The sequence below is a fragment of the Mya arenaria genome, chromosome 7 (assembly GCF_026914265.1).
Source record: "Mya arenaria isolate MELC-2E11 chromosome 7, ASM2691426v1".
In the NCBI taxonomy this organism is placed as follows: domain Eukaryota; kingdom Metazoa; phylum Mollusca; class Bivalvia; order Myida; family Myidae; genus Mya; species Mya arenaria.
In genome coordinates, this window is record NC_069128.1 from 41,032,096 (window position 1) to 41,049,466 (window position 17,371).

At 31.7% G+C, this 17,371-nt stretch overlaps 2 protein-coding genes across 8 annotated transcripts in view; both read right to left on the bottom strand.

Annotated features, from left to right (window-relative positions):
- Positions 1-17,371, bottom strand: part of LOC128241477 (uncharacterized) — a 135,851-nt gene that overhangs the window by 26,556 nt on the left and 91,924 nt on the right. The window contains exon 2 of one of the 7 annotated variants that reach the window (XM_052958429.1): positions 48-964. The exons of 3 other annotated variants lie outside the window; for them this stretch is intronic. In XM_052958429.1, coding sequence (XP_052814389.1) covers positions 48-959 — 912 coding nt within the window. In that variant the 5' untranslated portion in view covers positions 960-964. Of the gene's footprint in view, positions 1-47; positions 1,147-17,371 lie in introns of all 7 variants that reach the window. 3 more of the 7 variants (XM_052958428.1, XM_052958426.1, XM_052958427.1) reach the window with 3 other exon arrangements.
- On the bottom strand, positions 9,223-15,081 carry LOC128241484 (uncharacterized). The gene is made up of 7 exons (XM_052958442.1): positions 14,879-15,081; positions 14,149-14,227; positions 13,875-13,943; positions 13,380-13,478; positions 11,999-12,073; positions 10,136-10,180; positions 9,223-9,896 (listed from the first exon to the last, which is right to left on the bottom strand). The coding sequence occupies exons 3-7, from the start codon at positions 13,878-13,880 to the stop codon at positions 9,786-9,788; spliced, it is 336 nt and encodes a 111-aa protein (XP_052814402.1). The 5' UTR covers positions 13,881-13,943; positions 14,149-14,227; positions 14,879-15,081; the 3' UTR covers positions 9,223-9,785.

A 17,371-nucleotide genomic window follows, 5' to 3' on the forward strand; every position in this document is an offset into this window, starting at 1 on the left:
CATGTGGCTGGTAAAGATTAAATAGCAACCGACATCATACGAGATACCTTGTTTACTTTCGGGGTAGATGCGAAAACATTGTTGGCATTTCCATCGTCGCTCCCAGTAACTTCGTCTTGTTGTTCACAAACTTCATCCAAATCCTCAAACAGGCATTTAAGAATAACATTGTTTTCTTTGAAATCGAAACCTTTCAAAGTATGTTTGTGTTTCATTTCTTTCAGGTGGGATCTGGCATCCGAAGCTTCTTTCTCAAAATGTCTGCTCATTAGGTACAAATGCCCAACCATATTATTGTCAACAAAATTATCAATTTTACTTTCCTCATCGTCACACCACTTGGTTTTCTCATCACACAGTTTAGTAATATGGAAATGAATGGTCAGGTTTTCGTTATGTTTGTCTATTATCCCGTCTCTAATGCCACTTGTTAGTTCATCTACCCGTCGTTTAATTGTATTACCTAACTCCATACAATCTTGCACACATTTATCTGCAGTTTTCTTGTAGTTGTCCTTGCTTTGTTCTGCCTCATTTTTCAAAAGAAGAATTTCATCTTTTACCTCCATCAACAATGACTTCATTGTGTTGACTTTCTCGCAGTCAATGGTAATTCCTTCCTTCAACAAGTCAACAACTTCTTTTACACAGGGAATATGTTCCGAATGAAGGCATCGGCCACATATCATGGACTCATGCACATTACAAAGAAAAATAGCTCTCTCTGTCGGATGCTGCTTACATCTTTCTTCTGTGATGTCTTGCATAAAGATTTTTGGTTTAACTCCACCATCCTCATGCAATTTTACAGCCTCAAACAAAACGACAGTGTGACTTTGAAACAACTTTCCTTTTTTGTGAATATCTACACAATATTCTCCAACATCTCCGCAGGTTTCGCAATGTCCAACTGCGTTTTCCTTAAAGCACATTTCACACTGATTCTGCTTTGATGCCATGTTATCTGTTAATGCAGCTATGGTGAAGATATAGTGAACAATACTAGAACGTCCTTTAATGCGCAAGAGCGATATTAGTGATGTTTTTGTGTAAATTTATGATTGTGACTGTGTAACGACATATTCTTTCATATTTGAATGCGTCATATATTAATACACAATGCATGATTTAAGAGAATCAGTTATGCTTTGAATAAAGAAATACAGTGTTTTGCACTCTAAAGTGTCCTTAATAGATATCGCATCAACACTTAAAGCATCCTATGAACAGCAAGCTGATTGTTACAGATGAGGTCAATGGACAGAAAAAAGGATACTTAAGACTTAAAGAAGCAGCAAAAAATATACCTTCCCTTATATGTTTTAGGTAAATACGTGTTTTTGATCAAATGACTGTCAAAGATGGACATTCGTAATGGGGATACTAACATTGTCCCATTTGGACGTCTGAATCAAAGAATTATATAAATAAGGCATCAAATTAAGCTGATGATTTCATACATATTTAATTTGGAATGTTTGTTTGAAATGTTGAGGTTTTAGGAGAGAACTTTTTTTTTTCTAAAACCTCGCGGCTTTGTCAATATATGTTAATTCATGTTAATTTTTTTTTAATAAAACGTGAGGGGAACTTACGGTTGGCTGCATTATTTGTGTACATAAGATGTTGATTAATGTCATCACGAGGTTAGAGCATTTCGCATTTTTTGCATTCATTTTTACAGAACATTTTGGTTAATTCAGAAACGGAATCAGTGTTTACTATCAAATGAATGAGTGACACATTTGCCTTTACCACGATCATGAAAACAGATTTATTAGAATGCATTTTAAGGAGCAATTATTGAATATCAATCATAAAAAATATTATACACAATAGAATTAAAATCATTAACATCTAGACTTACATTTGAGAAACACTGTTCAGATTATTTAACTATGACCTAACTTATTATTTAAAGTTGCACTCTCACATATTGAACGTTTTGACAACTTTTTTATTGTTGACTGCTGACAAAAAATAAGATCGCAGACTTTTATATTTAACTTCAAAAAAATGAGGTTTTATGCATTTTTGTTAAACCTTTAATAATGGTTTAAGCCATAACACATTAATTTTCGATCGGAAATATGAAAACCTGCGATCTGATCTTTTGTCAGTTATCTTGTATCATTGGTTTGCATATATTTACGCAAAATTTTGCTATTTCAAAGACAGAACATAAAAGGTTGTAAACATGGTATGTCTGTGAGAGTGCAGCTTTAAGCTGAACTTATTATACTGTGCTGACAATCATCGATATTGCTCGATGCACTGGCAAACAGGTCATATATATATATATATATATATATATATATATATATATATATATATATATATATATATATATATATATATATATATATATATATATATATATATATATATAACTATTACGTCATGTGTAAACAAAATTAATCTCTAGCCGGTAATTTATCATGCCCTTTTAATCGAGTAGATGTTAATACGAAACGACCTAGTAATTATCAATTTCAGTGTACTTATGTTTATAGTAAGAAACAATTTTCGACATTGAAACCTTTTGCGTCGGTCTTATTTAATAAAGCAATAGTTTTACTTAAATTCAGACATATGCACGAGTCATTTCAGTCGTCACAGCTTAGTGAAATGTATTATAATGCATAAATTAATGAATTTAATTAAAGAGTTGACTTCAAAATCTTAATTTCACATTATATACTCACTAAAGAACGGGAAAAAAACCAGCATTTTATTTAGCAAAACAAATAACTTCCTTGTTTAAATAAGATCTCGATTTTAGGTTTGGTACGCTTAAAACCTATTATCACCATTCAAAACACAATAATCCAAGTATTGAACACTGTCCAAATGTGTATCTGTTTTAAACATATTGATAATAATTAAATCGGAAAGTCAAATGAAAGCACATCAAAATAACACTTAGGCTAAGTCAATGCCAAAAGTTAAGCGTCAATCTTATCTTAAGTAACAATACCTTTACCAACATCCCAAGTGATTTCAAGTATATTTTGACAGCAAAGCTAAGGAAAATATGTTTGAAAGTATGAATCTAAAACATTCAAAATTTGAATTCATAAAACGAATAGTGTAGATTAATCTGCATTGTATACAGAAGCAATTTATATTATTGTTTCAGTCAGATCTTCTTTATTGTTCTGTATCGCTTAAAGCACTTGACCATTTAAAAACACATTTATCTAAATTTTAAACACGCTCCCAAATGACCTCTCTTTAAACCCTTATTTACAATAATCACAACGGTTACACACAAGCAAGCTTAATCAATATAAACACCTGTCGTAGATTACGAAGGGAGCAGTCAAGAGTTTTGTAAGAGTTAATAATCAGTGTCTACTTGATATTAAAGCAACGCTTTAAACAATGATTTAACCCCGATCGATAGTAAATTGCTTTATAAAAGGGAATATCTAAGTATGTAATCGTATTGTACAATCATTAGGGGGAAAAGACAGTACGAAACTAAATGACAAAGACCCTTTTTAAAGAAGATCATGTATGAAGAAAAATATGTATAAAGCAGGCTCTCTATAACGAATACCATGTACAATGAAGACTCTGTATAACGAATACCATGTATAATGAAGACTCTGTATAACGAATACCATGTATAATGAAGACTCTGTATAACGAATACCATGTATAATGAAGACCCTGTATAACGAATACCATGTATAATGAAGACTCTGTATAACGAATACCATGTATAATGAAGACCCTGTATAACGAATACCTTGTATAATGAAGACTCTGTATAACGAATACCATGTATAATGAATACTCTGTATAACGAATACCATGTATAATGAATACTCTGTATAACGAATACCATGTATAATGAAGACCCTGTATAACGAATACCATGTATAATGAATACTCTGTATAACGAATACCATGTATAATGAATACTCTGTATAACGAATACCATGTATAATGAAGACCCTGTATAACGAATATCATGTATAATGAATACTCTGTATAACGAATATCATGTAATATGAATACTCTGTATAACGAATACCATGTATAATGAAGACCCTGTATAACGAATATCATGTATAATGAATACTCTGTATAACGAATACCATGTATAATGAAGACTCTGTATAACGAATACCATGTATAATGAATACTCTGTATAACGAATACCATGTATAATGAATACTCTGTATAACGAATACCATGTATAAAGAAGACCCTGTATAACGAATATCATGTATAATGAATACTCTGTATAACGAATACCATGTAATATGAATACTCTGTATAACGAATACCATGTATAATGAAGACCCTGTATAACGAATATCATGTATAATGAAGACCCTGTATAACGAATATCATGTATAATGAATGCTCTGTAGAACGAATACCATGTATAATGAAGACTCTGTATAACGAATATCATGTATAATGAATGCTCTGTAGAACGAATACCATGTATAAAGAAGACCCTGTATAACGAATACCATGTATAATGAATACTCTGTAGAACGAATATCATGTAATATGAATACTCTGTATAACGAATACCATGTATAATGAAGACCCTGTATAACGAATACCATGTATAATGAATACTCTGTAGAACGAATATCATGTAATATGAATACTCTGTATAACGAATACCATGTATAATGAATACCCTGTATAACGAATATCATGTACAATGAAGACTCTGTATAACGAATATCATGTATAATGAATACTCTGTATAACGAATACCATGTATAATGAAGACCCTGTATAACGAATATCATGTATAATGAATGCTCTGTAGAACGAATATCATGTATAATGAATACCCTGTAGAACGAATATCATGTATAATGAATGCTCTGTAGAACGAATACCATGTAATATGAATACTCTGTATAACGAATACCATGTATAATGAAGACCCTGTATAACGAATACCATGTATAATGAATACTCTGTAGAACGAATACCATGTATAATGAAGACTCTCTATAACAAATACCATGTATAATGAAGACACTCACTGTATAACGAATATCATGTATAATGAATACACTGTATAACGAATACCTTGTATAATGAAGACCCTGTATAACGAATACCATGTATAATGAAGACTCTGTAGAACGAATATCATGTATAATGAATACTCTGTATAACGAATACCTTGTATAAAGAAGACCCTGTATAACGAATATCATGTATAATGAATACTCTGTAGAACGAATATCATGTATAATGGAGACCCTGTATTACGAATATCATGTAATATGAATACTCTGTATAACGAATACCATGTATAATGAAGAACCTGTATAACGAATATCATGTATAATGAATGCTCTGTAGAACGAATACCATGTATAATGAAGACCCTGTAAAACGAATATCATGTATAATGAATGCTCTGTAGAACGAATACTATGTATAATGAAGACCCTGTATAACGAATATCATGTATAACAAACCGCAAAATGAAAAGGGAAAACGCAACTTTCCCTTTTCAGCATGGTAACATTTTTATTCAACAGAAACCCTTTGTAATGTCCTCAAAGCATTTCTGTAGGATAAGAAATAGTTTTGGGAATATTACCAAACACTTCATAGTATGGTATTGAAGAGTTATAGTGTGGTTTTCAACATTTCTGGTAATATTCCCAAAAGAATCCATAGTATGCCAGGTTTTCTGGGAATATTACCAATTTGATCTTGAAAATTTGGTAACATTACCAAAACATTTTGAAAATATTTCCAAACACTTTGTAGTATAGTATTGAAAGTTGTGGTGGGGGTTTCAACATTTGTGGGAACATTCCCAAAATAATCGATACTATGCCGAGAGATTTTCTAAAATATTCTTCAACTATGAAAAGTCACAAATATTTGGTAATATTCCCCAAACAATGATGAACATTTTCTGCTAGGATTCTGAATATAATGTCCAGGTTTTCTGGGAATATTACCAATTTGATCTTGAAAAGTTGGTAACATTACCAAAACATTTTGAAAATATTTCGAAACACTTTGTAGAATAGTATTGAAAGTTGTGGTGGGGGTTTTAACATTTTTGGGAACATTCCCAAAATAATCCATACTATGCCGAGAGATTTTCTAAAATATTCTTCAACTATGAAAAGTCACAAATATTTGGTAATATTCCCCAAACAATGATGAACATTTTCTGCTAGGATTCTGAATATAATGTCCAGGTTTTCTGGGAATATTACCAATTTGATCTTGAAAAGTTGGTAACATTACCAAAACATTTTGAAAATAATTCCAAACACTTTGTAGTAATAGTATTGAAAGTTGTGGTGGGGGTTTTCAACATTTGTGGGAACATTCCCAAAATAATCCATACTATGCCGAGAGATTTTCTAAAATATTCTTCAACTATGAAAAGTCACAAATATTTGGTAATATTCCCAAAATAAGTGATGAACATTTTCTGCTAGGAATTCTAAGTATAATGTTCAGGTTTTCTGGGAATATTTCCAATTTGATCTTGAAAAGTTGGTAACATTACCAAAACATTTTGAAAATATTTCCAAACACTTTGTAATATAGTATTGAAGAGTTATGGTGTGGTTTTCAACATTTCTGGTAATATTCAACATTTCTGGTAATATTCCCAAAAGTATCCATAGTATGTTGAGAGGTTTTCTAAAAATTAATAAAAACTAGGGGTTGTCACAAATATTTGGTAATTTTTCTGAATTATGAACATTTTCGGCTAACATTTTAAAATTCGTCTTGGAAATAATGTCCAGGTTTTCTGGGAATATTACCAAAGTTAATCTTGAAATTTCTGGTAACATTACCAAAACCTTTCGGGAATATTACCAAACATTTCAAAGTATAGTATTTAAAGTTATAGTGGGGGTTTTAACATTTTTGGGAACATTCCCAAAACTATCGATATTATGCCGAGAGATTTTCAAAAATATTCTTCAACTATGAAAAGTCACAAATATTTGGTAATATTCCCAAAATAAATGATGACCTTTTTCTGCTAGGATTCTGAATAAAATGTCCAGGTTTTCTAGGAATATTACCAATTTGATCGTGATATTTGGTAACATTACCAAAATTATTTGAGAATATTACCAGATGAACTGAAACAGACTAATTCAACAAAAAGCCTTTGAAAACTCCACAAATAGTTTCTGTAGGACCAAACAGTTCATAGTATAGTATTGAAAACTGGGGCTTTTCAACATTTTTAGAACATTCCCAAAATAATCCATATTATGCCGAGAGATTTTCTATATCATTCTTAAACTAGGAATAGTCACAAATATTTGGTAATATTCCCAAAATGAATTACGAACATTTTCCGTTATCGTTCTCAAATTCATCCTGAATACAATTATATTATCTTGAAATATTTGGTAACATTACCAAAACTTTTTTGGGCATATCAAAAGATGAATTGAAATAAAATAATCCAAAAGAAAAAGCTCCACGTGGGCTGCTGTAGGACATGAATTATTCTGGGAATATTACCAATATCTTCATTGCATAGTATTGAAATTAACAGCAGGTTTTTCAGCAGGTTTTTAATATTCCCAGAATAATCTATAGTATGACTAAAATTGTTTTAAACATTTCTAAAACATGCAATATTCGCAAATGTTTGGTAATATTTCCAATAAAAATATAAACATTTTATAACAAGAGATGTTTGTCAAACATTAATCCCCACCACCCCCTGAGCGCCATGTTGTCAGGATTATTTGAACAATCGAAATACGCATGGACTGAAATGACAGCTGATTGGTCATGGCCATTGGATGACTTTAAGGCAGTTTAAAGATTATGACCATTCAAAGTGTGAGGATAGTAGACATAGTGTTCAATCGTGTTCAGATGATAACAGATATTTGCAGATAAAATGTGTCCTCTTAGAAGGGAATAAGTATATACGACAACATTTTAATGGCGAATATGAGTTATGACCATGACGTTTGACTCTAATAAGTGTTGATTGATAGAACGACATAGATTACATATTCCTGGTTGTTTAAACCTACTAGAATGTTATTTCAGTATTACAGCTATGTCTCTTGCAATTTTACAATTTGACAATAATTATTTTAAATACAAGTGTGGACTTTCGCATATTATGATTTAAAAAAAAACACAGAAAAGAACAGAACAGACGTTTTTAAGTCATATACATCAGAACATCGTCTAAACACATACACTTAGGTTTTTGATATCAAATGCTTGTACATGGTTAGTGCTATGGTTAAAGACACAAATATGTTGACGTAAAGGCAGCAGTATCAGAGGATGAACTAAATTAATAATAATAATAATTATTAGGAATAGCATTACGAATACATACTGATTCTTTAACATAATCGCAGAGCTTAACCAGCTCACATGTATTGACAGAGTTAAATATATTTCTGGGAATATTACCAACTAAATCTTGAAAGGTTTGGTAACATAACCAAAACAATTCGGGGATGTTACCAGATGAAGGGAATACAAATATGATTATTTGACAAACATACAAACAGCCAACAGACAAATAGAACTTAAGATGCAAAACTAGACATGCTGGTTTTACGACTCTTGCTAATTTACTGCCGGAGATACGTGTGACAAAATGTTTTGTGACAGCTGGATGAACCGACGAACAGACAGACAAGTGAAATCTATTTGCCTCTCAGACTGGGGCATTTAAATGAATAGCAGTATTGAACATTTTTCGGTTATAACACATATACAGTTTTAAACAATTTATTCACAACGTGAATGACAAACAACTAAGTGTATGTTATGAACTGTACATTTAAAGTATGCTTAAATAAAAAAAGTCATCGAGAACATGATTAACATAATTGGTGAATGTTCCATCAGTAAACATGGAGCAGGTTCAATACTTTTTTATTGTTCTATGTTTCTTTCCATATCATTAAAATAAACCTAAAGTATCTGCTTAAAGTTATCTATTCAAGAAAATAATAATACTTCTATCATTCGTTCTCGCCATTTACAAGACATTTTCTTGATCGGAATACTTTATAGTATATGCTAAACAACCTATAGCAAACATTTAAAAGTTGATTTATATTTCCTACAAGGATGTCACTATATCAGACTCTGAGTCAGCTTATGCTGGACACAAATGCTGTTGTAAGAAGGGGTATTTCATACAAACAAATTATGAAAAAAAAATAGATTTTTTTTTTATAATAAACACAGAGTAGATGAGCCAAAGCATGATGGCCTTCGAACTGTTATCAAGTGACAATAAAGGGTATAAATGTAATATTTCATGAATAATGAGTTATGTAGGGTAAGAGCTTAGCATACTGGAATGTTTCTCGAGAGAGACCAAGACTAGATTCCCGACTTCGCCATTGACCGATTCTCTGTGTTCACAAAATGAAACTTGAATTTGTAACTTACTAAAATAAAATAGGCTTTAAGGCAAAGCAAAAGTAAATAAAAAATAACTCAATCATAAAATGTACAAATATTTACAAAATGAAAACACAATGTAAGCTTACTGAAATACAAAAACAAGGTTTAAAAGATATGTACAGGCAAACTGTTATCTGATATTTATGATCATACCAAATATATGAGGTTTTAGATGTCTGAAGCTTGTTTGGAACAATACGAAGCTACGGACTGATTTATAAGTTGAATCTGAATTTCCGATAATTGTATTACGTTGTCTTTCTTACATCCTTCGAATTTTGCAATTAAATATCGACGATTAATTTTCATTTTGTCCAAGGGATTCAAAATCACGCTCTGTTTATTTTTTACGTTGAGAGAACTGTTAGTTTTCCGACTGGCCGACGGGCAAAGGTCATCATGTTTCCCTCCATTTCTCCAATATACACACTCTGGTTTGTATATTCCACAACTGCCACCTGAAGACGAACCAAACATATAAGTATTTCCTAGATTTTATAGATGTGGTGTATTCTTAAAATTACAGTGTATACTACATATTGCCATTATAGCCAAAATCCAATTAATGATCATTTTAAGTTCAGTATATTTGTTATATAATGTCTTATACTTTAATAGACAAATGGCTTTGTTATATAATGTTTCATACTTTAATAGACAAATGGCTTTATATTTCTGTATTTATACTTGAACATACCGTCATATTTTCTGCTATTTCGGCTAAAGTTTCAGTTTCTGCTGTCTGAAAATATATTTTTGAATCCTTCTGTACTAAAATAACGATTGAATTTATGAAAAGCATATAACAAACAGAGGTGGGGAAACCATAATAAAAATATGCTGGACGGAGGCGGGATTCGAATCCGCAACAGCGTGATTTTAAAGTATATGGTCTAACCACAGGACCGGGGCTCTAAAGCAATTGCAAAAGTATACTTTGCTCTTAAGTATGTATGAATTTTTTTTGCACTATTTCTTGGGTTGCCAAATTTATGAATATGACTGAGTATTATATTGCATATTGTTATTATTTTGCATACAACATGAATGTGATATGCAATACATGTATGCCACTTGCCAAGTTTTCATTTGAATACTGGTAGGAAAGTTTCAGTTCATTACTAAAATCATTTATTATGCTCAGTTATAATTGTTACATAAAATAAGATTTTGCCAGTTATCTTTGGTAAAGAAATCATGGAAAATAAACATTAATAATTTAGCATGTATAAGTTGTTTTTCTTAAATTCAATTATTATTTTCATACAATCTTTACAACTACTGAACTATAAAACACTTTAACTTAATTTTGCGGTTGGCAATTTCTGTTTTTCAGTTGGAAGTGTTTAGCTAATTCGATTACGTATCAACGTTATTATTAGTATCCTACATGGCCGAGAGCGTAAGATAGGTTCATTACCAACCTGTGCGTCGGGTGTTTTGTGGAAACGAGGTTTACTCGAGGTTTACTGAGTTTTCACAGAACACCCTGAGCGAGTGTTGGGACGAACCTTTCTTATACGGGCGGCTATGGTATATGCTTTTTCTCCCATCTCAGTTTAATAAAATTAGGTAAAAATGTATTTTTACTGGAACTCTTTATGACAATAAAAAAGTACAGTTGAACACCGTTAATTGAATATCGTAGGGACCCAAAAAAAATAATAATGATATTTCGGATTAATAATTTTCATAAAATTGACAGCATTCGCTGAATAATAGATGACGTGAAATACTAAGTCGTGAAGATTGCAATTTCGGTTACACGTTACCAATATGATACATTCGGTTTGAGTGATATTTCGTATACAAAAATATTTGTTGATTTATTATGTACTAAATGACAAATAATTCGTTTTTTTTACTTCTTTATTAAAACATAAAACGTTTAAAACAAATTGACAGCACATGTATGCATTCGGAACATAGTACGGATTATTCGGTAGCGGGTTAAGTGAGCAATGCGTATTTTCGATTGATATTCATGTTGTGTTAACCAGAAATTATATACACATCACATCACCAAAATGAATTGCTAATTTTTTGACATCGATGATTGTAAAATACACGTGCTCAATTTCATTCTTTAACAAGCGCTAATTGTGCTCCATTGTCACCCCAAGCCCATGCCCTAGTGTAATTGAAGTATGGTGTGAAAAACTATGACATGATAAGGTTCGAAATAAGAATTGATAAAAAGGTGTGAAATACCAAATCGGGCCCGTAATTTTTACTTGGGAATAGCGATTCATTCGGACTAGCGATTTCGGATTAAAGATTAAAAATTTAGTTAAACAAAGTAGGAGTAAAATCGGGACCAAAAAAAAAAATAGCGATCAATTCGGATAAACGGTGTTACGGAATAACAGTGTTCAACTGTATTTCATACGGGTCTTTGTTTTATCTTTGCCCGAGGGCAAGATACTAATTTCCTGCATGGCCAAATTTTTGGATCTACTTATCTGAGGTAGGAGAAAAGTATGTCTATCAAATATTATCAGTCATATGTAATAAATGAATTCAGCCTAGTTTTAAGTTGTATTTCTTCAGACAAACAAACCTGATCGAATCTGGCATTGTTTGCTTGTGTAACCGTTTCCTGCAAAAGCTGTTTCTTTGCAGCAACCCGAGATTCCTGCAAATGGTATAATACAAATATACAAATTTATTTGGGTCAAGGAAAAAGACAGAGCTTAAAATTGAAGCTTCTTTTCACTAACAATAGTCACAAAGACATACTAAGAGTTCTATCTTTGTAATATTTGTCTCATTCTACCATAAATTTATGTCAGTTGTAGTAATATGTTGTTAAAAAAATGGGAACAGAATCTAGAATCGAGATACACAATGGTCTTTATATCAATATTTCAAAGCAAAATATTGTTTACATGATCCTTCTGCATAAATAAACTTTAGGAACATAAAGATGCATTGGTGAATTTGGCTGTTCTTTAATGAAAAACAAGCAGTGCTCCAAAACTCAGTTATTCTTACAAAATTAATATTGAATAAAAGATGTGAATATAAAATCAAACTTTTATTTTCTCGTCAAATGTTGAAATCCATATGGATTTTCACCCATTGCAGGAATTTGAAAATATAATTACAAGGCTCAGACAGCAAGCAGACATATTTCATCAATATACATTTCTTTTACATTACAACTAATTTCTTAATCCGGTCAAAGATCTTAAGTGTTAACTTGACCTTCACATTTTGATGTTGTAAATATGGTTGTCATCTTATCACATGTGCTGAAGGTTTGATGGAAAGAAATGAAGATATAATGAAGATTTTTCAGTTAATCTACCAAAGACTGTTTAAAATAGATCGTCAAAATATGAAATTACATAGTTATAGCCATCATAAAGAGTCTGTTATGAACGATGGACAGTCTTAAAGGTTGACGGACTGATTATTTTAAAAAAAACGACATGAAGATATCAAAGATCATTAGACTGCAACTGTTATCCTTGTTAATTAAACAAAAGCTTCGCTTGTGGGTTCAAAAAAGACAAAAAGGGACAATATTTTACCAAAATGCAAACTAGTAATAAGAACTACATGAGTTATGAATGTTGACCCTTTGGTTTACTATGATTTATAATATACTTGTCAATCATCTTAGCTGTAACTTGTGTGATTACTACACATATATCAACTTTAACACGTTTTCAACGAAAGACAACAACATATCCCCATGAAGCTATGATGTAAGCTCATCTTTCTTAAACAGACGAGCTAAAACAAATGCAAGGAATATGGTCATAATAGGTACCCCATTTACTTCTAGGTTGATCAGATGCGGCATTTATGTATGTGGTTAGAGGCTGTGGACTTTGTTATTTAAGTTGAAGCTATAAACATGCACATATACATAATAATCGTGAGAAATAACGAGCTTCATTGGATATAATTGGTTTCCGTGTAAAAAACAGTACCTTTGGTAGGGAAGCCCTTGCCCTTGCTGCTGTCTGTTCTGCCATTTTCACTCTGAGCATTAGACTATCATTCTCTGCATACATTCTGTTTTGGTTTGCCTGAAATATATGTTCATGGCCTCAAAATTTGCCATATTTTTCTAAATCGACATAGGAAATATTTAATAAACATTTAAATAGTACAAAACATAATACTCTCTGAAAATGTGTATAGGCGTATATTCACAGAGAATTCATGTTCATTTTATGAATAATATTTATAGATAAGCATTTGTGCTTTCCTTTTTTATGTTCTTTATAAGGTTGTTCATATATAATGAAATACTTGTTACAAAATAGAGGGCCTATGCTTATTTATTTACACTACTTTAAAAGTTGAACACCGACAAGGTCTCTTTACAGAAATGGAAATATTACGATACAATAAAAAGACATGTCAAAAATTAATCAAAATAGTTTACCATTTTAAGCATTTAAGATTTAACGGCATATTACCTGCATATCTGCAATCTGCCTGTCTTTATTTACCAGTTTTTCTTTCAAATTCTGAATTTCCCCTTGTAACTGAAAAATAAACAATTACAATTAAACCCTTATACTATTCAACAACATAATAATGTATGGAATTTCACATTTATCTCATGTAGTCTTCACGCGTGTGAAAAGAAATTGCTCGTTATATTTGTATTTACAACTTATTGTGTGTGATTTTCCCAGCAAATTAAAAACATTTAAAACATTACTATATTGGCAAGTCCGGGTACTATACCTCATTTATTTGCCGCGTTTTAGCGATGCACTTCTTTTCGAGGTGATTGATATCGGGATATATGTTGCATCTCGCATCCCTGAAATACAACAAAGTATGGCGAACTCGTAGTGATAATCTGGGCAAAGAGATTGTTCACAGGTGTGCCTAAAATATTATCATTCCTTGTAACACGATTTAACAATCCTCGAAACCACGGAAATTAATTTAGTTTTATACATCTAAATACAAAGAAATGGATGTTTGACATGGATTCATAGCAAACGCTACAGACGATCCATTTCAAAATCATGAAATATTTAAATAAATTGAAATAGTGATGACTAAAGAACAACTAGACAAATATAACATTAAAAAACTTCAGAAAAGATACCTAGTTGCGCTAATTAAATAAACAGAACAACAACAGGAAGTCCAATTATGTAAAAAAAATATTGCCAAAAATGCTGCATTACAAATATACGAATTATTTGGTATTTGCCCGGCTTCCATGTGTCACTTTAAAACGTCGTGATTAGGAAAGTGCAACTGTCACTTTTTTATAAGTATATAAGCCAGAGTCACAAAGCGTAACAGAAATGTAAACCACCTTGTGTCGTAATGCACCTGGGATTTAGGCTTAGGTTACTTTTACTATAAAAATGTTTTACTAATAAATAGTTCAGATGACCTGAAGTAAGTTATAAGTTATTAAGAATGGGCGAAGTGAGCATACATTGAACAATTTTACCTTGAAATCTAACCATGTCAAGAACAGGGATCTGCTTTGCCTGAATCCTGGCTTCGTACCGGAAATAAACTGTTCTAACTTGCATTGAATGCTTTCATCATCTTCAAAGGAAACCTGTTTTGTGGAAAATTGTGAAAGATATTTATTTTAAACAAGATAAATATAATCATCACAACTAGTGCTTGTGGAAAGTTTTATATGATATTATTATTATAATTATCATTTTTAAAAAGGCGTTTATAAACTTTGCTAGGAAAATATGCGTAGCAAAACTTAATTGCAAATTGCTCATATCAACTCATATAATACTTGATAAATGTTTAATTATAGCATTGCAATTTGTTGATAGAAAGATGATAATAAAAAGTAATGTTGTTTGAAAAGCCAAACATAAATTATATGTTTTAAATTAGTAAAATGTGTAAGGAATGCAAATGTGGAACTTAGCGAAAATTATTTGACAAAGGTATTTTTTTACACTGTTTCATGAAGGCAGAAACTGTTTTAAAACTGTGCATCCGCTTTTACAAAGGGTTAAAGGCGGCAATAACACGATAAGAATCATATCGTTTTTACAAATAAACAAAAATATAGTAGTATTTACCTTAATGCAACCAATGCTGCCACAATGAACATGCTTGATTACTCTTCCATTGAATTTTTGTTCTTTAGTTTGGAAGATATGACCATCAATACTCCACTTCATTGAAAATTCCATTTTACATGCATGCGCTTGCTCAGTGAACTTAGGAATGGAGAGGGCAGTGCGTATGCAAAATAAGACTTTCCCCTGCTAGCCACTGACACTGACGCGATGCAAGTTTGTTCAGCATAATGATGTATAACTAATTCTTGTGATCAGTTTGATAAGCATGGCATTGAGGTAATTTAAGATCTAGCACTCTGGTGGCTGGATAGTTAATGCCAAGATTTAATTGCCATCTACGTCCCAGGGGCTTTGTGTCAAAGCCAACTGATTATGGTGCATTGAGTGCCTCGTTTTAGAAATGTTTTACCAATTTATATCATGGTGTAGTTAACTTGTGTGAAATATAAAGAATTCTTTAAGGGTAACAATGTCTGTTTAACCGTAAACCATTTAAACTTTCTGATATGATGACGTCTTCGAAAAGGTGTATTTGTGTATAACTCATGAGAGTTGAGCTAATCGTGTTTAAATTAAATAAATCAAAATAATCATCAATATTCCAAGTAAAACATATTTTTATCAATTTCATTAAAATTAAATATTGATGCAAATATACTTCAAAATACTTAAATAGCGTTCGTATTCTCTCTCATTGTTCGTAATCAAATAATATATGAAGTTTTAATTGAGTCGCTCAAAATTTTGTAATTTCACTCACACAAAAATCGAAATGGACAGATTGCCGGGGAGACGGCTATTATTATCTAACCAGTTTTCTGTTTTCAGTAATATGTGCTTGTACTTTGTTGCCGGCAAGTCAACCAGAACTGGACTTTACAAAGAGACGCATTTTTCAATCCTCAGACTGCAACTGAGTAGCATTTATCTGATGGAACGAAGTGAATGATTAAATAATTTAGGTATTTATTATAGGTGTTATTGAGATGGGCAATTCAGTTAGCATCCTCCATAAATCCCCCAACTTTGGTCAATCCTGCAGTAAGAACAAACAGCGGTCTGCATACGACTGTAGTAATTATTTCAACTATCATAACTTTACTGCTATATACCAGCATGGATAATCAAATCAGCCAGCCACTAGTTTACCAGCGTAATAAACTATGATAGAGCAGGTTTGGTGGGAACTGACCCCTACTAACAAATTTTAGACTCTTTCTTGGAAATTGATAACTGTAGTATAAAAGGATGGTTTCTTTTAATGCATGTTAATTTTCTTTCATTATTTTGTCTGCTGTTATCACCGCGTTTTCATCATCGTACTGTTGTGTTTTCATCATCGTACTGTCTTGTTTTTATCATCGTACTGTCGTGTAATCATCATTGCACTATAGTGTTTTCATCATCGTACTATCGCGTTTTTATTGAAGTACAATTGTATTTCCATCATCGCACTGTCACGAAGTCATCATCGTATTGTCGTGTTATAATCATCGTTCTATTGTCTTCCGGTGCGCATGAGCATAGAAGATTTCCCCTCCAAGTGCTAACATGTTGGTTTCAGGGGTGCGTGTCTTTGAAATATATCTTCAACCGAAGATCATCATCATCATCATCATCATCATCATCATCATCATCATCATCATCATCATCATCATCATCATCATCATCATCATCAACAACAACAACAACTACGCATTATAACCTCGTTAGCACCATTCACGTCATCATTGCATCATGATTTGCATAAATGTCGTTGTTACCTAATTGCTACTATAAATATCATTATCTTAGTTGTGGTCATCACATAATCATTGTAATCATTGTTGTCATGTTGCGTCGTGATATGATTATCATTATCTTAGTTGTCGTCATCGTCGTCGCAT

What these genes read in the sequence shown, in the direction of transcription:
- LOC128241484 (XM_052958442.1), bottom strand. An exon ending in CAAGGGCTTCCCTACCAAAG is followed by an intron (nt 12,074 to 13,379) that starts GTACTGTTTTTT and finishes TACCATTTGCAG; the next exon opens with GAATCTCGGGTTGCTGCAAA. An exon ending in AAATAGCAGAAAATATGACG is followed by an intron (nt 9,897 to 10,135) that starts GTATGTTCAAGT and finishes GTTCGTCTTCAG; the next exon opens with GTGGCAGTTGTGGAATATAC.